Genomic DNA, 23,914 nt, shown 5'->3' with positions numbered 1-23,914 from the left:
GGGAAAGATGAACAGAGCAAAGTACAGAGAGATCCTTGATGAAAACCTGCTCCATTGTGCTTGGGACCTCAGACTGGGGCGAAGGTTCACCTTCCAACACGACAACGAACCTAAGCACACAGCCAAAACAAAGCAGGACTGGCTTCGGGACAAGTCACTGAATGCCTTGAGTGGCCCAGCCAGAGCCCGGACTTGAACCTGAACGAACATCTCTGGAGATACCCAAAAATAGATGTGCAGTGATGCTCCCCATCCAACCTGACAGAACTTGAGAGGATCTGCAGAGAAGAATTGGAGAAACTCCCCAAATACAGGTGTGCCAAAGCTTGTAGCGTCATACCCAAGAACACTCAAGGCTGTAATCGCTGCCAAAGGTGCATCAACAAAGTACTGATTAAAGGGTCTGAATACTTATTTATATGTGACTTTTCCTTTTTTTATTTGTAATAAATTCACAAAAATGTATAGAAACCTGTTTTTGCTTTGTCATTATGGGGTATTGTGTAGATTGATGAGGGGGGAAAAAAACATTTAAATCCATTTTAGAATAAGGCTGTAACGTAACAAAATGTGGAAAAAGTCAAGTGGTCTGAAAACTTTCCGAATTCACTGTAGGTGGTGTGAGGTTTAAGTTATTCAAATTTGGAGCTATTGACATTTTAAAATATTGTCCCATGCATTGTCCCGTGTGGCTCAGTTGGTAGAGCATGGTGTTTGCAACGCCAGGGTTGTGGGTTCAATTCCCACGGGGGACCAGTACGCAGAAAAAAATTTATGAAATGTATGCATTCACTACTGTAAGTCGCTCTGGATAAGAGCGTCTGCTAAATGACTTAAATGTAAATGTAAATTGTGTAATTTACTGACGGTCCCTAACTAGCTCCACAGTGATATCGAGTGTAAAACCAAATTGACCATTATGATAGGGTCATGCAGCCGCGCTCCGAATTGATGATTACTTGCATGCTGCCAGCTGTGGGCAGGATTGAAATGAACCCAACCCAAGGAAAACTGTTACAGTACCCTTCATTCCATGACATACCTTTTTTTTCCCTATCATCTCGCAAGTATTGGATTTGGACCAGACTTACTTTATGACCAAAATTATCCTATTAACACTTAGTAGTCAATTTTGACACTAGAATACATTTTTCTGACTCGTATCGATAGGCCATTTTCAAAAAGAGAAAAGTTTAGTTTTAGGTGCGGTCCCTCAATAAGTATGTTCACTCATCCTGTTACAGGCCCAGTGCAGTCAAAATTGTGATTTTCCTGTGTTTTATATATATTTCCACACTATGAGGTTGGAATAATACCGTGACATGGTGAAAATGATAACGTTTTAGTTTTAGAGCTGTTTGAAAAGGATGCCTGACAACACAGACAGAAGACACTGGCAACAGCACAAATATAACAGCAAACAAACAGTGGATGTGTGTGTGTGTGTGTGTGTGTGTGTGTGTGTGTGTGTGTGTGTGTGTGTGTGTGTGTGTGTGTGTGTGTGTGTGTGTGTGTGTGTGTGTGTGTGTGTGTGTGTGTGTGTGTGTGTGTGTGTGTGCAGGCAGGCATGTGTGTGTGTGTGAAGTAAAACAACATGCTCCTTTCATAAGGCAACACAAACTAGTGACATCGGCTGCCAACTAGAAACATCTACATGTCTCAACAACCTGTCCATCAATTTGTCCTTTGAACTCCTCCAGGGCCACCAGGACCTGTAGTATAAGGTTGGCTTGGAGGGAATTCCAAGCCAACCTTCTTGGTAACTTAATTGTTATCCAGAAATGATTTCATACTGAAATAAAAACGGCTGCATTGGACCTTTAAACTACTGTCAGGTGGAAGTGACTCTGAGACTATCATTCCATCCAGGATCACTTCCACCTATCATTCCATCCAGGATTACTTCCACCTATCATTCCATCCAGGGTCACTTCCACCTATCATACCATCCAGGGTCACTTCCACCTATCATTCCATCCAGGATCACTTCCACCTATCATTCCATCCAGGATCACTTCCACCTATCAATCCATCCAGGATCACTTCCACCTATCATTCCATCCAGGATCACTTCCACCTATCATTCCATCCAGGGTCACTCCCACCTATCATTCCATCCAGGGTCACTCCCACCTATCATTCCATCCAGGGTCACTTCCACCTATCATTCCATCCAGGATCACTTCCACCTATCATTCCATCCAGGGTTCATGGGTTGTCAGTTTTGACTGATCCTCACTCTTCCTCTCTGCAGGCAAAACGGGTTTGTTCTCTTGCCCTTCCTGCAATCTCAGCTTCAGAGTGCATCTCCTCCCATAAAGACTGGCTTCGCCTTCCTACAACTTCCTCACATTCCTCACAGTCACAGAACGAATGAAAAAGACTGAAAAAAGACAACACTATCAGGCTAGCTAAGGTCGCTGCTGGCGTCTTCCCTTGTTCTATTATTCATGCTTCTACTGTCATTGTCAACGGTTATGGTCAACTACAGAGCTTCACAAAACTCATTTTCACTCTCACACTCCCACACATAGCTACAGTATATCTCTCAAAAAAAGTATATGATAAAGGCCTTAGAATAAATATTCAGTGATTTCTCCTGATGTATTGAAATGATCTTTCCATCGTATTTTGCCATTCAAATCCTCCAAGAAACATGAGTCGGCGGTCTTAAAGAGTACGTGTTTTTAATCTTTTTAAATATGCCCTCTCTCTCTCTCTCTCTCTGTGTGTCTGTCGAGGAAACCCAAAAGGGCTGAGTCAGAGATCCCATCGCTTCCGGAGGCAGACAGGGCCAGCCAGGGCAGAGCCAAACAGAGGGAGCTCCCCTTTGAAAAGCCTCTCTGTGGAAAAATCAACGGGCAACTCCTGGGGGAGTCACTCTGCTGTACTGGTCCTACCCATTCCTGCCCAAACAGCCCCAGGGCCTGGGACCTGGCTGGGGTCATAACATATTCATTAGGACCAGTGGCGGTCAGTGCCGTTTAAGATGAGGGAGGCCGATTTTTTTTCTTCTCATGAGCATGGTCTTATTTCTATGACAGCATATTGGATGTCCTTCATTCATATTTCATTTACCCAGCTCAATGTAACAGCGATAGGTTTAGGCTACTACATTATACTCAAATTTTCCCTATACCCATCATGAGGTTGCTACAACCTAGCCTATGAATGAAAGTTTACAACGTAGGTACACACAGGTCCAGAGACAAATTTGAGGTGACAGACAGTGACGTTCAATACCGCCTTGCACACTCTTGCCTGCGTTTTGCTGATGTAATCATTAGTCCAACAGTTGCAAGTGAAAGTTTCTATTGGACAATTCAGGTATGTTTATCCCCATTTTGTTGTGTTTGCTTCCGTCTACTCTCATAACAGCCACGTTGTATTAGTCATCTTCCCTTCGCTTGTGGACTTCAATGCACAACAATTCAGCTGTATGTGACCAGGCAAAAAAAACATTCCAAGGCAAACCGCCTACATCATTGTCACCATATTAGCTGAAGTAAAGTCATAGTCAGCATAACTAATAGAACTAACGCGTTTGTAAACCCAGCTACAATCATGCAGTAACGTTAGTCAGTAAGCAGTTACACTAGCGGGCCCCGGTAGCAATAAATTAGTAATACCAAAAGCTTACCTTGACTTGGAAGAGTTCCAGTGTTGTGTTGGAAAGTCATAGCCAGCTAGCAAACATAGCATCGCTCTGTTTGAGCAGGGTGTTTCAGTAGGCTAAACTAGCTAGCTAAGTACGTGAGAAAAAAAATGACAATCTTTATCGCTTGCTCTATTTCTCTCTTGCTTCTCCTTAATTTTGGAAGAAATGTATTTGTTCGAAACTGTTAAACTATTGTCTTTCTATCTCTTTGAGTCAACTACTCACCACATTTCATGCACTGCAGTGCTAGCTAGCTGTAGCTTATGCTTTCAGTACCAGATTAATTCTCTGATCCTTTGATTGGGTGGACAACATGTCAGTTCATGCTACAAAATCTCTGATAGGCTGGAGGACGTCCTCCAGAAGTTGTCATAATTACTGTGTAAGTCTATGGAAGGGGGTGAGAACCGTGAGCCTCCAAGGTTTTGTATTAAAGTCAATGTACCCAGAGGAGGACAGAAGCTAGCTGTCCTCCAGGTACACCATGGTGCTACCCTACAGAGTGCTGTTAAGGCTACGGTAGACCTTCTTTGCAAAATAGTGTGTTTTAATCAATTATTCGGTGATGTGATTATATTTAGTATAGTTTTATCTAAAAGGATAACCTTTTAAAAATATTTTTACATTTTAATTTTTATGAAATTCACTGAGGAGGGTGGTCCTCCCCTTCCTCCTCTGAGGAGCCTCCACTGATTAGGACCCAATGGAAGAAAACAGACTAAGACAGGGACAAGGACAAATTCCCTGTATTTGTCCAAAAAGAACCACTCGTTTTTGTTTTCCATTGAAAAATAGTTTGCTACACTATTAGAGAAAAAGGTGCTATCTAGAACCTAAAAGGGCTCTTCGGCTGTCCCCATAGGAGAACTCTTTGAAGAACCCTTTTTTGGTTCCAGGTAGAACCATTTTGAGATCCATGTAGAACCCTTTCCACAGAGAGTTCTACATGGAACCCAAAACAGTTCTACCTGGAACCAAAAAGGGTTCTCCTATGCGGCAGCCGAAGAACCCTTTTGATACCCTTTTTCTAAGCGAGTACGGTGTGCCCTAATGAATGTTACCCAGGCTTGCAGTCTCTCTGTCCTCATGCTGTGCTGTGCTGCTAACTGTTTACCTTGGCTCCAGTCTTCCCGCCAGAGGACTTTCAACTCAGTAGCGCTGCCCTCGGGGGTGACACGGACTCTCTTACTCACTGTCTAAATAAAGCAGCCTTAGGCGTCAGTTGCTGTGTATCGCTCTCTCGCTCTCTCTGTCTTTCTCTCTCTCTCTCTCGCTCACTTGCTCTTTCACTCTAATTCTCTCTCTCTCCCTCTCTCTCTTTCTGTCTCTGCCAATTTAGAATAGCACATTCAACACAGATAAGACTCTGTTACGCTGCTCAGTGACAAATACATCAGCCTATTGCACCATTCACCAAACTCCTAAAATAGGTTTGAGGCTTTGGTTTGTGTCACTTGTCAGTTCTTACAGCTGATCTTCACAGCTACAGATAATTTATGGTGAAATAACATAGAGTGACTGTTGTCATGCGCATGACCCCCAACCTTAAGCACATGAATTCAGAGTAACAAATGGGAGGAGGACCTCAGTGATGTAATGTGTTGTGAATCCTCTTAGAAAAAAAGGTGCTATCTCTAACCAAAAAGGGTTCTTCGGCTGTCCCCATAGGAGAACCCTTTGAATAACCCCTTTTGGTTCCAAGTAGAACCCTTCTGCTTCTAGGTAGAACCCTTTCCACATGGAACCCCAAATAGTTCTACCTGGAACCAAAAAAACGTTCATCCATGGGGACAGCTGCAAAGTGCACCTGGAAGACATTACTAGCCTAGGACCACTTCATAAATTAACAGACCTATAAATATTTGTTCTTATTTTAGGTTTCACACTACGTTTGATTTACATATCTAAAGAAAAGTTTGTAATTTGTCTCGGTTGCAGCAGAGCCTATTTAAAGTTTGTGTGAGGTCATTTCTGTTAAAGGCCCATTGCAGTCAAAAATGTGATTTACCTGTGTTTTGGAATAATTGGAATAAGGTTGGAATAATACTGTGAAATTGTGAAAATGATGATAAAAGCTGTTTGAAAAGACCGGCTGAAATATCAGCCTGTTTTGGTCGGATGGAGTTTTGGCCTGCCAATTAGTTAAAAGACCAATAAGAAAGACAACTCCCACTCAGACTACCACATGACAGTCCTAGTAAAACATTTCCTTGAGAAATTGCTCTATTATAAGAAGCTATGTTTGTTTCTTGTTGACAATTTAAATTAAAAACAATCCTACTAGGGTATTTAATTGTTACCCAGAAATGATTTGATATTGACATAAATTCAAGCTGCTTTGGACCTTTAATATGGATGATGCATAACTGCAACACCTCAGACAAAGACTGGAAGGAAATTAAGCCTGCAGACGCTTGCCAACTCCTTGGGCATGTGCTATAGACGAATAAAATACAAAAGATCCAAAACTAAAAAATACATGTTGTTGAAGATATTGAACTGGTGACATTATCAAAATAATGGATTATAATAACGTTTTTCTACACTGGTCTGCTCAAAACTAGTATCATGCAAGGGGACAGGTAGTACAAAACAATTGCCATTTTCTTAAATAAAAGTGAAATAACATTTAAATAACCTTTATCTCTAAATTATGTATCTGGCTGATGTGCAGTGCAGTCTTGAACATAGCTACACTGACACTCAATAAACTCTCCAACATCAATATGTCAAATTGCAGCCAGATAACCTAAAGCTCAGGCATAAATCTAGCCATCTCTAAAATGTCTGTGTCTGCCTATGGTATAATTTACAAGCTATGTTCACTTAAATATATTTCACACTGTGACAGGCACAATACACTTGATTTAACACACACTGAAAACACTGATAAAAACCATTGTAGTGATTGCATATCATGGTGTAAAGAAACAATTGTTGTTGTGTGTAAGAGGAAAGGCTAACTTTAATACAGAATGAGAAAACAACTAGACCAACACTGTCTGGAAATTCAAAACCCTCAGGGATCCATTGCTGCTGCCTTTCCAAAATCTTCTCATGACATATTTCTCTTGAAGGTACCATCTTAAAAATGTACAAACTGTAAAACACAGTTTTAATTAACGTTTGGTTTATTATTCCGGCATGAAGTAATATAGTGGAAATCTTCATACAAGTTCAATTAAAAATAAAAAAAATGGAAAGTAGGCTAAGGCGATTTATATTCCGGAATACCGGTAGACTACTAGCTTTTATCGAACCTCCCTGAATCATGAGGTGAAAGAATTTAAGTGAGGAATACCACTGCCAATTTTTTTTAATGCCAATATAACAACAAATGTATAAATATTATTCAAATATGAGGGGTTATTTAATATTACAATTTCAAAATGGTGATATGTACCTTCACAGCAAATGGCTAGATGGAGCTAAAACTCTTGCTGCAAACTCTGGCACATACCACAAAAACACTGTGATACAATGACACAACAACAACGTGTAGATTTCCTTCAAAGATGGGCAATTATTCCAAAATTCACATATCAACAGAACAATTTATTTCAAATATTGAAATAATATCATTTAAAACTGTATCAAGAATAAAACAACCAACCAAAGAAATACAAATATCCAAACAAAAAAATAGGAAAACAATGTTATTAATAAACATGATATTTCAAAAAATAAATAAGTCCAGAAAAAAACTATTAGCAGGCCCTGTTTCAGCTGAACGACCCTGATGGTGAAACTGAAATGCACTTTAAAACGGCAGTTTCACAATGACCTTCAGATTCATTCCGCCGAAATTGACATTCCCCAGAGAGCTAGAGGAATTTGTCTGGCCCTAAAATGGATCCACTGAGAGTTCTGCTGAGCGAGGCGCCATTCACACCCCTGCTGGAGGAGAGGGAGACATATAGTATGATCTGTGTATTGAATGGGAAAGACATATTTCTACTTTTTTTTTCAACTTTTTTCAGCTTTAGACATATTTTGAGTAAAAATACAAGGGCACATTTGTATTCCACTTTTTTGTTGCGTGTTGAGTCAAACCAAAATCAACAGTGATTTGTCATATAAGGTCATTATGTCTTTAAACCAGTGAAAGGTTGTTTTCTACCTACATATGAATTTTCTTCACGTCACTGAAACATAACTCTTGGCATAAATCAGTCTTTTAAGATTATTCTCAATTGAAGCTACAGTTTCATCAGCATGTGTAAATGTGTAACATTTTACTCGTTGACTAATTTTGTTTTATGACAGTCTAGAGTTGGTTGTAGGAACAACCATTACCCTTTTATCAACCAAAAACTTACTAGGGGCAATTTAGCAATTCCGCATCTGTTTGCGGAATTAGCAATATTAGCAATATTACATTATTTTATGTTGACCTCATTTAGCCTTTTCATTTGATTTTTGTCAAATTTTATATGAACATCAAATGCATGTATGCGTCAGTAAATGTATACTGTTTCTACCAGTTAGGTAGTCTTTGTTGTAGCCAGATAATATTGCAGCAGTCTTCTTTTGCAGTTTTGTATTGTAACAAAAATATGCATCTATAAAACAATTGCGGGTGCCATTCATTCAAACAGTATTTAGCTAGCTGTTGTACATGTGTCAAAGATTTTGCGGACATGTTCTCTCTTTTTTTTATCCTCGCCGAAAAGAAAAAAAACACTTCTACCAATTTCTTAAAAAAATAGTACCATAAAGTGAACAGTATTTTTTATTTAATCTGTAGGATTTCATTATTTGCGAATTGAGTTAATAATTAAAAACAAAAACTGACCGACATAGGATATTGCAGTCCTTGATACCCTGTTTTAAAACCAAGAGTTTCAGTCAGATACAGTAAGAGCTATCAGTGGGAAAAACGTGCAGATTTACGATCACTGTTAACAACTACTCACTCACCAAGAGAGAAGGAAATACAAAAGTATATTAAAAAAACAAAGATATAACATTTTTTTTGTTTGTTTCAGATCTACTCTATATCCATATCTTTATTTAACAATCATAGTCATATTTTCAACAATGGAAGATTAATAAATACTTTCTCTTGATTCAGGAAGGTTGTCTTGGTAACTTGATAGCTTGATTCCAGTTGCAAAAAAAAAAGATTATCAAAATGTCCTCTGTATGCATGGTTGAGCTTTTCTCAAGCACTAATATCCAATTAACCACTTTTGTCTTGAGTGGGGGAATCCATAACATTATGTACAGGTTTCTTCATTTCAGACATTTTATCCACCTCCATAGCTGAGAGAGAGAGAGAGGAGAGAGAGAGGGAGAGAGAGAGAGAGAGAGAGGGAGAGAGGGAGAGGAAGAGAGGAGAGAGAGGGAGAGAGGAGAGAGAGGGAGAGAGGGAGAGAGAGAGGGAGGGAGAGAGAGAGGGAGAGAGAGAGGGAGAGAGGAGGAGAGAGAGAGGAAGAGAGGAGAGAGGAGAGAGAGGGAGAGAGGAGAGAGAGGGAGAGAGGAGGGAGAGGAAGAGAGGAGAGGAGAGGGGAGAGAAAACAGCAGGTCGGTCCGGAACGCATCCGAACTGCAGAGTAACAAGAATGCATCAACAGGCCTCCTCTCACATAATTCCCTTTCTGTTAAGGCACTAAGGTTTTCTCATATAATTCTGGAAATCAATCCCAAATATTCCAGACGTTTCAAACTTGCATGAGCGTGGAGGGGGGGGGGCTGTCTCTGTCCAACTGTTGTTAGCTGGGAAGTAGGAATCAGACCCAGAACCATCAAGGCACAGAATATTTCCACCATGCAGCAGCAGGACATCCAGAGAGAGAGAGAGAGAGAGAGAGCGAGAGAGGATAGTGTGGTGGGTTCCACCCCCAGCTCGTGACTCAGGCAAGAGCCATGGGGCACCAGGACTCTCCCCTGACGGAGCCGGCTATGTCTGGAGACTGGGTGAGGCCCACGCTGGTGTAGAGACTATCCTGGCCTGGGTACTTCACGACGGCAGAGCCATCAGAGCCTGAGCCATCCGCTGGGCCACTCAGGACAGAGGACTGGACCTGGAATAAGACAGAGAAATGTTAGTCACAGATTCAAAAGAAATGACTGGGTCTTTCCACAAAATAAGTGCCCTTTGATATTTTTACTAGAAATTGTGCACCAATATTGAATTTTAAAAGCCTGGTATATTACATGAAGTGCCCTTAAATATAGACCACATGTATAATTCAATAAATTGCATGAACCCTGTTACGTGAACTGAACACTCGTTTTTAATATGGTGAAACTATTCTTAAAACATTTAAATAAGAAACATTGAACATCTAATAGTCAATAGTGTAAAAGCCGGTGAACTGGTTTTACTATTTTTGGCAATTTTCTGGTGTTTTGTGGTAGAAAACTGATCGGTTGGAGCATACCACAACCCTCTTAACCATAGATAGACAGGCTAGAAACGTTTTAGCGCGTTTTATTTACTTTCTTAAGCTTGAATTCAATTGCCGCTCCCTGTTGCACACAACAAGCTTCCATTCCTACTGTCACAAAGGGGATTTAAGGCTGATTTAAGATGAAATCGTCAACCATCTTATGGTCAACCCTGTTACTTTATTTGCCACTTAATTGGCACTCACCATAGTATGTGTTTATATAAAATCTTGAGATGAGAACATGTATTTTTTATTAAGTTGAACATGTGCTCATAATGACAGAATGTGAAAATCAGGCGAAATCAAACTTTTTTGGACCAAGTTACATTTCTTAAAAAGCACTGAATCGGTGGAACGACCCTACAATTATCCATGGGTTTTCCATAGTCACAGCCAGGGCTTCCAGAAGCCGATCAATGATAAATCTTCATTTGTAACTGCTAAAATTGATATACACTGAGTGTACAAAACATTAAGAACATCTTCCTAATCTTGAGTTTTGCCCTCAGAACAGTCTCAATGGGTGGTGGACCATTCTTGATACACACGGGAAACTGTTGAAAGTGGAAAAACCAAGCAAAATTGCAGTTCGTGATACAAACCGGTGCACCCGGCACCTACTACCATACCCCATTCAAAGGCACTTAAATCTTTTGTCTGCCCATTCACCCTCTGAATGGCACACATACACAATCCATGTCTCAATTGTCTCAAGGCTTAAAAATCATTCTTTAAACTGTCTCCTCCCCTTCATCTACACTGATTGAAGTGACATCAATAAGGGATCATAGCTTTCCCCTGGATTCACCTGGTCAGTCTGTCATGGAAAGAACAGGTGTTCATACTGTTTTGTACACTCAGTGTATAGGCCTATATGCATTGAATCTCCACGTTATTATAGCAAACCGGCCCATTTATCAAATGATAGGAACAGACAAATGTCATTAATAAAATGTACTTTAAATAGCCCTATAATATTGTTTCATTTGGAACAAATCAGAGACTAAGTTTCAGGACACAATTCCAGAAGAGCATCATCTCTGAAAAATGCAGACCACTTCCCAGAACCCATTGGAGACAGCCTTTAAATACCTCTGAAGACACCAGATACAGTAAGCTACATCCCACATACCGTGTGACTCAATACTTTTGAATCCAGTATTATCAGGCCAATATTACTGGTATCACGAACATATAAGATGAAAGTGTATTATTAGCCTGCCTGCTCCTTCATTTGTCAACAGTAGTCATTCAAAAGAATACCAATTAGTGCAATAAATAAAACGATAGAATCACATTTTAGATATATATATATATATATTTTTTTAAAGTAAAAGTGGGTCTATCCTACCAAAACCGTGGACTTATATTTGACGCTAACTGAAATGTGTGGGAAGAATTCAGCCGTGCATAATTTGTTACACAAGACATATCCGAGGAGGGAACAACAGTAGAATTTCAATAGCAAACGACCTTGAGTCCGTTTTTATAACATACGCGGCCTATCCCACACCTGAATATTGGTTTTCTTTTTGAATACGCTATATCAAAAGATGGATCGTTCATATTAACCCTGGCACCTGCGTGTTGGGAGAGCTGTTCTTCGAGCAGTCTTCAGAGTTGGAAGAAGACGTCGACGTCGGAGTCATGGCGACGGAATTACTATTTCCTGTGGTAAAATGATTTTAAAAAGTATATATATATATAAAGAGAACCATAAAAGTGAAGTATTTCAATTATACAACAGAGAGAGAGAAAGAGAGAGAGAGAGGGGGGTCTGCTTACCAGAGGATCCCTTGGTTTTGTTCAAAGTTTTAGGTTTTCTTTTCCTCGTCTGAATTCCCTCTTTCTTCATGGCGAGCGGCCGAGGTACCTGCAAAAATAACGACTACATTAGTCTGTCATGTTTTTTTGGCTACACGTTTTGTCAATGTAGGAAAACGTGTAAATTGTCCTTTAAATATCAACTTTATTAATAATAAATATAATTTATTAGGCACACTGAATACACTGATCCCATTTAATATTGTTCTCCATAGTCATCGAAATAATTACACACGGTAATTAGGCACGTGTCAGTTACAATATTCTCTGCATTTGTCAAACACGAAGTTATATAAAAAAAGGGGTAACTTGTGACATAATACAAAGATTGTGTCTTACTCCATGTAATTTTGTGTAGAGCCCACATGCGTTGCAGACCGGTTCTCCTTCTGCGTTTCTGCGCCACAAGGTGGTTGTGCTCGTCTGACAGTTGGCGCAGGAGAGGCCAATTCGCCGGGATGATGACTGGGAAAAGGCAATATGTAAACAACGATAAACACACTGGAACATAAAGATATGAAGCTACGATTAAGCAAAGGTGAGCGCGTGCTGTAAACGTGAAATGGAGAGATGTCTGAGCCCGCGGTTAGGCTACCTGACTAATGGAATCTTTGGCTGTGATCCAAGCACTTTAATTCATCGTTGGATATGAAGGGCATGGATTCTCCTCTCTTATGACTTATGACTCTCTTTCTGTTATCTGCACTAATTTCCGAACAATAATATTGGTCCAATTCATGTCATCCATTTAACTGGCAGTTACGTTCAGCTTATTACCAGGAATTTCATTGTCAGGCAGTTTGTGGAAAAAAGGCATCAGTCTTTTGTTAGTGTGCGTAATAACTGCGTAATGGCGCCAGGAGAATGTGGGTCTGAAAAGTATTTTTTCCCTCGCGTAGCCTCTGTCCACTTGTTGACCCTGACTAAATTACCTATATGACAGCCAGAATGACCTTGTTAATATATGAACGCTGGCTAAACTGAGGGTGCAATAAAATGCTCTACCGTTTAAGCGAATTGTTTGTCCAAAAAAATCACCATAAGGAGTATTGAGATCTGAGGTGATAACCTTAAGCCATTGCTTTAAATATATAGACAGGAAATTGAGTGGTTAACTAGTCCCCTGAGCGTGTTCTGCTTACCATCCGCTTCTGTGGTTTAATTAATGGCCGGCTGAGTCCATTCATTTTGCTGTACAGGCCGCAGGCGTTGCAGAGAAAGTGGCCCGTGCCATCGCGTCTCCAAAGCGGCGTTGAGATGGAGCCGCAGTTGACGCATTCCCTGCTCTCTCCCAGGTCGTCGAGAATATCTGCGGGAAACAGATAGGGCAATACACCAATCACTTACATGACACTTCAGAGAGGTGCTTGCGCATTAAAAGAGCCATGATTTTTCTTAGGCTTAATTGAGCACCTGTCTTCAAATATGTTAAGTTTTTTAATGATTCACCATTATTTTCAAAATGAGGTATATTCTAGGCATATGTGATAGCAAATTAAGATTATACATTCAATACACAAGGAGACGGCACTTTTGACTGTACTTTAGCTATTTTATCTATGTCTAATGCATTAAGTTACTTTAAGAAACTCATAATGTTTCCATACTAGTTTTATATGTGCAGTCAGAGGGTGTAATCAACAATGTATTTATTTTAGTTACACCAATAAAAATATGATAGGCTTTGAAGTCGTTATAAAACATTTGATATCAGGGATAGGCCTAAACTTTAATTCATGCAACAAATGCATTGATAATAGCCTATGTAACTAATATATAGCATATACTCTTAGAAAAAAGGTTTCAGATAGAACCAAAAAGGGTTATATTGCTTGCTTCATTTATGGCACCCCTAAAGGTTCTATATAGAACCATTTCGTAGGGTTCTTTGATCAGAACCCCATCAGAACCCCAGGGGTTCTTCATTGAACCAAAATTGGGGTTCCAACAACCTTTAGGGTTGCCATATATGAAGCAAGTATAGAACCCTTTTTGATTCTATCCAGAACCTTTTTTCTAAGAGTGTAGGGCTCCCGAATGGCGCAGCGGTTCGGTACACTGCATTTCAGTGTAAGAGGCGACACTACAAACACCCTGGTTTGAATCCAGGCTGTATCACAACCGGCCTTCATTGGGAGTCCCATAGGGCGGCGCAAAATTGGCCCAGCGTCATCCGGGTTTGGCCGGGGTAGGCCGTCATTGTAAATACGAATTTGTTCTTAACTGACTTGCCAGATAAATAAATAAAATATATAGCCTAATTAACTTGCTATTCTAAAATGGAACCTATTTACCATGTCTTACCATTACTATAAAACATGTATTTTACCTCCGATAATTTCCTTAACCAAATTGAATTAGAATTTATTGGGGCCATCAGACCTAAACACTTGTAATCGTAAATTATCATCACATTGTTTCACACATGTCCTTGTTGCTTATACATTTTTTGAATGGTTATTTTTATTATTATTACCATGCGTTAAACAGCTATCCGATAGATGTCATATCAGCACTAAAGTTCTCACTCAATTAATCAGCTTTCTTCGATACTTTTGGGAATAGTAAGCCTACCTCCATTGGGTCCTCGAATCGTCAAGGGCGCACCTCTGCTTTGCAAAGTGTGCAACATGGTGTTATCGAACGGTCCTCCCGGCCAAGGCGAGGACAACTGGGATAGCTGCGGTCCAACATACGGGGAGTAGGGACTGGCGTAGGATCCACCGAGGGGCCGCGGGAGACCGTACTGGTCTCGACTGCCCACATTCAGCGGGTTACTGTAGCCGTTATCCCTGGACGCTACGTTGTTCATTGGCGGGCTTGGAGGGTAATGGAAACGGTTGGCGGTATGAGGACTCCCGGTGCTGTAGGAGGGACTCTCCGGAGTAGACTGCGACCAGACTGAATGGCTTGTGACCGCATGACTGGGCTGTGCCGACCCGCTGGCTTGCAAATAAGGGAGGCTGGATATCATGGGTCCCACCCGGGAGCTCGGTACATACACTGGAGAGTTGGGGTTGGAGTGCATATAGCCCCCAGAGGGCGAGTCGTACCCCGCCTGGCTCTGGTGGGCCGCCGCGATGGCTAGTGTTTGATACATGTCGCTGGGGTCGACGATAAGGCCCCCCTTGTGGTGCGGGTGCGCTCCGCTAGAGATGATTAGTTTGTTGCCCTGGTCTAAATCCGTGAACAGCGTGATGTCCTCTGTGGTGGGCAGGGCAGTGTTGTTGTTATGGTGTCCGTGTCCGAAGTGAACGTAGGAGTGTAGAGATGGTCTACCTGGCCCCTCGTCGCGCCGGTGTCCCACTAAGTTAAGTTGATCCGTTGTCGGCGGTGACCTGAGTCCCTCCGAGTCGTGCGCGTGGCCGTGACTCTCCCTCCTGTCCTGACCGCCGTGTAAGTAGCTCTGTTCAGCCGGTGACCCTGGGCTGCTGGACACTTCTTGCTTGACCATGGACCAGCTGTTTTCGCCCAGGTCCATCCAGGATCACTTTCCATACACCGTAGGGCTAGAAAATCGTGAGGGTGTTGTCTGCCCTGGGAATGAGAGAGAATATGTTATTATCAAGATCAAGTAGGCTAAAAGGGTCTATCATATTGTAAATTGTTAACTTAAATCAGGTCCTTGGGCGTCATGTAACTATTTCTGGTATCATAAAGGATCTATGAGATGAGGTAATCAAATCTTATTACAATCTCAAATATTCTTCCCAAAGATTTGGTCCAAAGAGTTACATTTGAATTAACTTTCAAGCGATACTATTAATTTGCAAGAAACATGTAATCCCCCATGATAACAATATCATATCAATTCCATAGCTTACCCTCTGGGAAACTGCGTAATACAAACCCAACATAGCCCTTGACGTGGGGCTTGGTTTCATTTTGAAACGTATTCGCGTAATTTTGAGTACATGACATAAAATGATAGGCGAAAGGCTAGGTTACTTAGCACACACTACTCGATCCTCACTATTAAAACTATATGATGGTTATAGACTAATAGTTAAGATATGTTTGGCAATACCGCCTAAGATATTAATCCATTAGAAATGTAAGCACACCGCGCGCTCTGACCGGAGGAGTTGAATCCATCCGTGTCAAAACCCTGTCCTCCCCTCTCGAGATAGCCTCTTCATTATAACAAAAAAACCACACACCGTTACAGATAGGAACAAAATGCAATATATCTTTGGAGCAAAGCGATAACCGCTTGATAAGACGCGTAACAGATAAGACCCAAGAGGCAGGGTAAGGGTGACAAACCAATACCCCAAATGATTTAGGTTCTGCGCAACTGGCACCCAGGAGCACGATCACTGAAACCAGATGTTTCACCAAGACTGGACTGAAACATAGAAGACAAAAGAGGAGAGGAAGGATTATTCACCACACACCTACTCGTTCTGTGCCATCGGTCGCTTCGTTGAAGTTTCCTATAGTGTGCGGGTCGTAGCTGGTCTCTGGGAAGATAGGAATGAAAGCGTTAGCCTACTGCGCGCGTGACGAGGTTTTTAGAGAGGAGGCGCTTCTCGAGGCTGCAGTTGGAATCTGAGGGCGTTCTCTGATTGGATTTCAGTTTAACAAACATATCAACTGGTTGAGGGTGCTAGCCTTTAAGAGACTTGATCCTGTCTAAAATGACATGCAATCAATTTGATGTTTCACAGTAGGCTATTGACTTTTTGTTGTTGAAATAAAATCGAAATTCATATATCAGATAAATATACAGAGAAAAGCTTGTTTTGGCAGTGCACATTGGTTTACTCACAAAGTAGTTAAGATATTCAAATAAATAATAATAATAACTGCGTTTTATTTTAGAGCAAAAATGGGGATGTTTCATAATTGACACCAATCCTGGTTTAAAAGGATATTGCGTACAAATTAGTTAGATGTACAAACCACGACTATCATGATGAACATTAACCTATCAGAGGCTCACAAATTATAGTAGGCCAGTCATTATAGACAAACAAGTTAAGTAGTCCCTAGGCTAACATTCTTCAGAATGTGTTTACAAGTTCTAGCAAGCAATACATTGAAATAATGTAAGATGTTACAGAACTATCGACAAAACTGATGGCATCGAATACAGAGTTAAAAAAACAATATTCAATTGAAAAACTTTTCAATTTACAAAGTGAAATATTTAATAGCCTATCAATTGCACCATACTTAAAATAACTAACATTGAATGATACAATAATTATAATTAGAAAGTAAAAGGCCGTAAAATACAAACCTCGCTGAGAACAGCTATTTTAAAATCGCCTTTTTATTTGTTTATTTGTTTGTTTATTCTCAATTTCGGCGTTGTGTTAGGGCAGACCATTCACAGTTAGTTTATTTAAGTGAGCCCTTAAATTGTGATTAAATGGGGTCAGCCTCGGAAGCACAAACTCTCAGCACGTATCTGTTGTTGCAGAGAGGATTTACATTGAACTGGCGATGAATACTTCAGTTGGAATATACATTGGCTTAGTGAAATTATCAAAAGTGACGAGATGTCAATTAAACCATTCATTACTAGTCTTCTGCACTCCTTCCAGACGTTAACAAATCGGTCCGTCGTTAGTCAACCTGGGAAGAACTGAAATGGTATTTCTTTCTGTTTACATTTTGTCTGGATAACACTGTTAGGCGATACGCGTTTCAGGGTAAATTATAGGTCACCATTTCGTTGCACTGAAAGATAGAGGAGAGACACGAGCCATTGCAACACGATCTATCCTCTGTTTGACTCCTCTTGTAAAATGGGCTCAAACAATGGCCATTCTTCTTTTAATTTGGTCTTTGCATTCCTTTCACTTTTCGTTGCTTTGTAAAGGGTAAACCTAGGTAGCATTTTATAAACGTTCTCTTAGAGGTGTAAGCAACGGCATACTTCTAAAATAGATATCCGAACTATGACTATTGGTTTAACGCGCCATGGATTGGACGTGTCCTCGTGCGTAAAAGGGATAGCACTAACAGCTATCGCCTAGGCTATTTTGATAAATCGTTGAGAGCAAAGCGAAAAAGACAGAACATAGCCTATCAAATGCACGGTGGAACATGGAGTAAACAGGCGCTACTGTCTCGGCTGGACATTGGGGGGGGGGGGGGGGGGGCAGTTGTCAGGGAGGTGCGAGAATACATCATTTTACTGTCTGTTCCAATGCGACTTAACGAATGAGGTGTTTTCGCTGTGATGCCATGAAGTGTGTCTCTCAGATAGTTAGCCTACCTGTGACGAATCCCCACCCGTAAAGTGTCAGGACGCCAGTCAGTCTCAGCCTCTATCTTCACACTATCCAGGGACGGACAGGCTCAGGCAGGGGCAGACCGGGAGAAGACTGTTTGCAATCAACAATAAATAGTCTATATCATTTGGAAATTTAAAGCGAATAATTTACTTTCACTGTGGAATAATTTAAGGTTTATTATAATGTAATGGCATTATTAGGCCTAGATAAGTCGCTCTGGATAAGAGCGTCTGCTAAATGACTTAAATGTAAATGTAAATGTAGATGGGCCTTCATTCGAATTACCTCGACAAGCTTATAATATTAATGTTATAATTATTCATAATAATAACAATATAATAATATATTTTGAAAATAATAGTAGCGGTAGTACAAGTAATGATAATACAATTCTATTATTATGTGATTTATTTCTTTATTGATTTTCAAGATGGCGGTATCTTCAGTCGTATCTCAATAATGTGTGTCTGTTTCATTACGTAATCGCCCTGAGGTGTCATTGCCTTATACTGTATGTACTGACTTCATAATGATTATCTCCTACTACTCGTTTTCTGTTATATTGAAAGACAGAGTTTCCTTGGTTTCCTATTTTGAGACATGGATGTTGTATGTGTGCCATTCAGAGGGTTGAGATATTTACGTTTCTTTGAACGGGGTATGGTAGTAGGTGGGGGAAGCATTGGAGTCAAAATGGGCCAGTATCCCTGTGGAATGTTTTCGACACCTTGTAGAGTCCATACCCAGACGAATTGAGGCTGTTCTGAGAGGAAAATACGGGGTGCAACTCAATACTAACAAGGTGTTCCTAATGTTTTGTATACTCGATAGGCCTATTCATGTGATGATAAAAGTTATATTATCATTGATTTGGCGTAATAAAAATATCAGCTAAAATCGTAACATCAGATTTGATTGGTTTAATACAGTCACAACACCTAATAATTTATGCTATTCATGAATGGCGTTGAAGGCAAAAAAGGAAGTCTGCTTTGTCAGTAGTGTAATAGAATAGTGTCATCAAAGGTGAGAGTTTATGATGAATTGGGAACAATCAGCGATTTGTAAATGAATGTCTACCTTGTAGCATTCAGACATTTACTTAATTATTCACCTCAGTTTCGATTGCGTCTCAATAGATTGATTAGATTAAGTGGAGATGTTTTTATGTGCTCGGAAATTAAACGAAAATGTTGCAGTTCATGTTTTTATTTGATAAAATGTTTTATTGCACATCTTATTCAATCCAGTATCGTTGCCAAGACCGCTATGCGATCACATTTGAGATATCCTGTTAATATTACATTTGACAATACAGAGCTTGAAATTATGATTATTATTACCGCGCTATTACAACAATTATAATAACAACAATAAAATACACTTTTGTTTTACCCACTAGATAAATGTAATACAGCATTTTATCATTACATTTTGAGTGTCCATTTAATCTCACAAACGGGTGATAAAAACAAGATAAAGATAAGCTAAGGAATGGGATTTATCGTTGTAGGTACTCTCTCTCGAAATTACTGGACAATTTCTCGAGCAGTTTTGGAGTTTAGATTCAGCTGGTAGTGAGATAGTTCAATCAAAGAAATGACAGCTATGTATAGAATATAGCACATGGCATCCATCAAGAGGATCCACATACAGTAGGATATATTTCGAGGTAATTTATGGGTAGAAGATCATTTCAGAGCAGAATGCCATTTCATTGTTATTAAAAGGCGAAAACCTCATGGTTTGATTAAATCCAAACGAAGCCACTAATGTCCGCTAATTATGGTTAACTCGAAAGGTCGCTGAGTCGAATCCCCTAGCCGACTAGGTGAACAATCTGTCGACGTGCAATGCCCCTAACCCTACTTGCTCCTGTAAGTCACTTTGTGGATGAGAGTCTTGGAAATGTAAAAATATTGTACGGTCGTGACTCAATACAGATAAATAATTGTTCTCGACATATTTTCACGTTATGCTTTAGCGATACATACCATCTAATTTAAATTGCCATATTGAATATGGCTGATAATTGGTTGTTATTTAATTGACCCCTAAAGACATCTAATGTATTGTGATAACATTTAGAGTGAATTGCCTAAAATTGATATATCTAACCTTCCACGTCACACATATACAGAGAGCATAGTGTCCCACTTCCTTATTCAGATTCACAGTTATTACAGTTTGTTTATAGGTCGTCTGGCTCTTTGTACATAGCTTGGACTTTGGGAGGAAGAGTTGTGATTTGTTCTGGAAGTCAAATAAAACTCTGTGTCCCATTATGGAGGCTGTGAAAGTAATTTCCTTTATGTGATTGATCTCTTCACTGTGTCTGAAGCGTTTGGGGCTTAAAACAAATGAAATGCCCTATTTACACGTTTTTTTCTTCTTCATGGGAGGCAGGCACAGAGCAGTTAAGTTTTATGCCTGAGACTCTGTCTCTGTCTGTCGCTCTGTCTGTCTGTCTGTCTGTCTGTCTGTCTGTCTGTCTGTCTGTCTGTCTGTCTGTCTGTCTGTCTGTCTGTCTGTCTGTCTGTCTGTCTGTCTCTACCTTCCCATGGCTGCATGGCCAGTGGCTCCCATAGAGGGTTAAGTCAAAATGAAACTGCATTAAAATAACAGGTAGCTCTTAGGTCATAGCCATTTCCTGCAGTCAAATGACACAGTGACCTCATGGGTGGAATGATTATAACATTTTTAATAATATCATTAAATAAACATGATAAAAATGTCCATGTCAAACAGTTTGTTATACACTGCATGACCAAAAGTAGGTGAAGACCTGCTCGTGGAACATCTCGTTAATATGGAGTTGGTCCCCCCTTAGCTGCTATAACAGCCTCCACTTGCTTCCATTCAGCCACAAGAGCATTAGTGAAGTCGGGCACTGATGTTGGGGGATTAGGCCTGGCTCGCAGTCAGCGTTCCAATTCATCCAAAATGTGTTTGATGGGGTTGAGGGCAGGGCTCTGTGCAGGCCAGTCAAGTTCTTTCACACAGATCTCAACAAACCATTTCTGTATGAACCTCACTTTGTGCTCAGGGGTATTGTCATGCTGAAACAGGAAAGGGTCTTCCCCAAATTATTGCCACAAAGTTGGAAGCACAGAATCATCTAGAATGTCATTGTATGCTGTAGAGTTAAGATTTCTCTTCACTGGAACAAAGGGGTCTAGCCCGAACCATGAAATACAGCCCCAGACCATTATTTTTTTACAGTTGGCACTGTGCATTGGGCCAGGTAGCGTTCTGCTGGCATCCGCCAAAGCAAGATTTGTCCGTCAGACTGCCAGATGGTGAAGCGTGATTCATCACTCCAGAAAACGCGTTTCCACTGCTCCAGAGCTTTACACCACTTCCGCTGATGCTTGGCATGGTGATTTTAGGCTTGTAAAACCCATTTCATGAATCTCCCAATAAATAGTTATTGTGCTGACATTGCTTCCAGAGGCAGTTTGGAACTCAGTATTGAGTGTTGCAACCGGGGACAGACAATGTTTACGCATTATGCCCTTCAGCACTCACTGGTCCCGTTCTGTGAGCTTGTGTGTCCTACCACTTCGCGGCTGAGCCGTTGTTGCTCCTAGACGTTTCCACTTCACAATAACAGCACTTACAGTTAACCGGGGCAGCTCTAGCAGGGCCACAATTTTACGAACTGACTTGTTGGAAAGCTGGCACTGAGCTCTTCAGTAAGGCCATTCTACTGCCAATGCTAGTCTATGGAGATTGCGTGGCTGTTTGCTCGATTTTATACACCTGTCAGCAACTGGTGTGGATGAAATAGCCAAATCCACTCATTTGACGGGGTGTCCACATACTTTTGTATATATAGTGTATTTAATTCTTCTTTAATGTATATAAAATGTAATATTGGGATGCAAACTTACGATTGAATACATTCAAACTCTGTTACTTATTATTTTAAGCCCATATCCATGTGTGTGAGGTGTATACTTTTGTTTCAAAGTAGATTTGTTTAAGACTATCAAGAAACACTCTGTGTGACCCTGACTTAGCCCATTGCAGTAGAAGGTTAATTTAAAGTAAGAATTAGGTTTATCTTTAGCAGTGTGGTTAGGGTTAGTTGCATGATAATATTTTTAAGAGAGAAACTGTAGGTGACAACTGCCTCGGGGGCTGCCCCAGTGGCTGATGGGATGTGGTGGGTGAGCGTCAGTCTGCTGTTTGGAGTGGTAGATGATTAAGCGAGGCAGGGCAGGTGTGTAAAAGCAACCTTTGTCGTTTGGACAGTGTGAACCATCCTTGCTGCTTTCCAAGGCTCGCCCACAAAAGGGAACGCCCTCACCTGCCCGATTACGAGTGTGTGTGTGTGTGTGTGTGTGTGTGTGTGTGTGTGTGTGTGTGTGTGTGTGTGTGTGTGTGTGTGTGTGTGTGTGTGTGTGTGTGTGTGTGTGTGTGTGTGTGTGTGTGTGTGTGTGTGTGTGTGTGTGTGTGTTGGGGAGAGGCTAGGGGATATACAATACTTCCCCGGAAGTATTGTAGAGCCACAGCCAGTCAGCTACACCCTAGCTGGGTCAAGTGATGAACCACTGTCTATGACCAACTACATTCCTCTCCATCTAATGACACTGAAATAGAAGAGAGTTTTAGACTAGCTTAGCGCTGCGTTTATGATTCTAGGGGATTGGTGTCACTTAGCAAACTCATAAAAAAAACACGAACATAAAAGTAGCAAGTTGAATAGTGTGGCTCAGTACTGGAAAATGGATAACTATTCCAATTCATACTCGTAAAAGCCTTGCATCAGACAATGAGGGAGACACCCAATCTTTAGTATTGTCTCCATACGTATCAGTCTATCATAGTGACGTCGTCACAGGTTGGTGATATGGGGTGCCTTTGACTCAGTTGCCTCTCATGTCTTGACCTTGGCTCTGTTTTCTAATTGTAGTGTAATAATAATGACATGCAGGGTAGATAGGAGTTACAGAATGGAACCAACTACTCTGTGTGATACAATGTAGACAAGATTATGAGGCTCAGTATCTGTTTATGCAACCATATCAGGACCTCTAATGCCCATATTAGTATTAGTAACTTCCAAATGTATATCCGATGATGTAACGCATGATAACTCAAAAGGAGAAACACACTGACGTTGCATTTTAGTTTACGTCTTAACTATGATTTTGTCCAGTTTATACCAGCAGGAAAGAGGTCACCAAATTGGAATGAACCCAGGCCAAACCATTCTCTATGTCTCGTTGTCTAATGTCTCTTTACAAGCATTTCTCTACACCCGCAATAACATCTGCTAAACACGTGCATGTGACAAATCAAATTTGATTTGATACAATTTGATTTGAAGGCCAAACCGTTGTTCATGACTTCTTTCTAAACCAGCGTTTCTTGGGTCACCCCAGTCTAGAGCCCAACTCAATACATTTGCATCTCCTCTCTTTCTGACAGTGAACTGCTTTCTTACCTATCTCATGAACAATTAAGGGGTTCATTTCCCCGTGTAGCTGGTGGAGGGACATGGCATGACACACATAAGTAAATCTAGTCTGACTGACAATAAGACGGAGTAGGCCTTGTCATACAACATGCACATAACGTTCACATCAATCATGCATTTGTCTAGATGGGAGATTTACAATGATAGATAGTAATTTCAAGTTGCATGCACAGATTTGTTGCATTGGGAATTTATTTGGGAGTGCGGTCTGAAATGGTGGCATACCGGCAGTGGCGGTTCTAGCTTGTATGGCTCCCTGGGTGCCCCCCTCCCTTCAGCCCCCCGCCCCTGGCGGCTGCCCATG

The 23,914-nt window shown here is 40.7% G+C and overlaps 1 protein-coding gene across 3 annotated transcripts; it reads right to left on the bottom strand.

Moving 5' to 3' along the window:
- Positions 1-6,956: 6,956 nt before the first annotated feature.
- Positions 6,957-17,798, bottom strand: LOC106600428 (GATA-binding factor 6-B-like). Of its 3 annotated transcripts, none has more exons than XM_014191769.3 (8): positions 17,123-17,798; positions 16,275-16,340; positions 14,452-15,414; positions 13,020-13,186; positions 12,217-12,342; positions 11,839-11,926; positions 11,634-11,722; positions 6,957-9,684 (listed from the first exon to the last, which is right to left on the bottom strand). In XM_014191769.3, the coding sequence occupies exons 3-8, from the start codon at positions 15,356-15,358 to the stop codon at positions 9,514-9,516; spliced, it is 1,548 nt and encodes a 515-aa protein (XP_014047244.1). In that variant the 5' UTR covers positions 15,359-15,414; positions 16,275-16,340; positions 17,123-17,798; the 3' UTR covers positions 6,957-9,513. The 3 variants fall into 3 exon arrangements, with proteins under 3 accessions (XP_014047244.1, XP_014047246.1, XP_014047245.1); XM_014191771.3 differs by having other exon boundaries at positions 16,279-16,340; positions 17,123-17,141; XM_014191770.3 differs by lacking the exons at positions 16,275-16,340; positions 17,123-17,798 and adding an exon at positions 15,702-16,196.
- Between the last annotated feature and the right edge of the window lie 6,116 nt (positions 17,799-23,914).

This window comes from Salmo salar, chromosome 03 (genome assembly GCF_965601325.2).
Source record: "Salmo salar chromosome 03, fSalSal1, whole genome shotgun sequence".
Taxonomy (NCBI): domain Eukaryota; kingdom Metazoa; phylum Chordata; class Actinopteri; order Salmoniformes; family Salmonidae; genus Salmo; species Salmo salar.
This window is presented reverse-complemented; position numbering and strand designations above follow the sequence as displayed.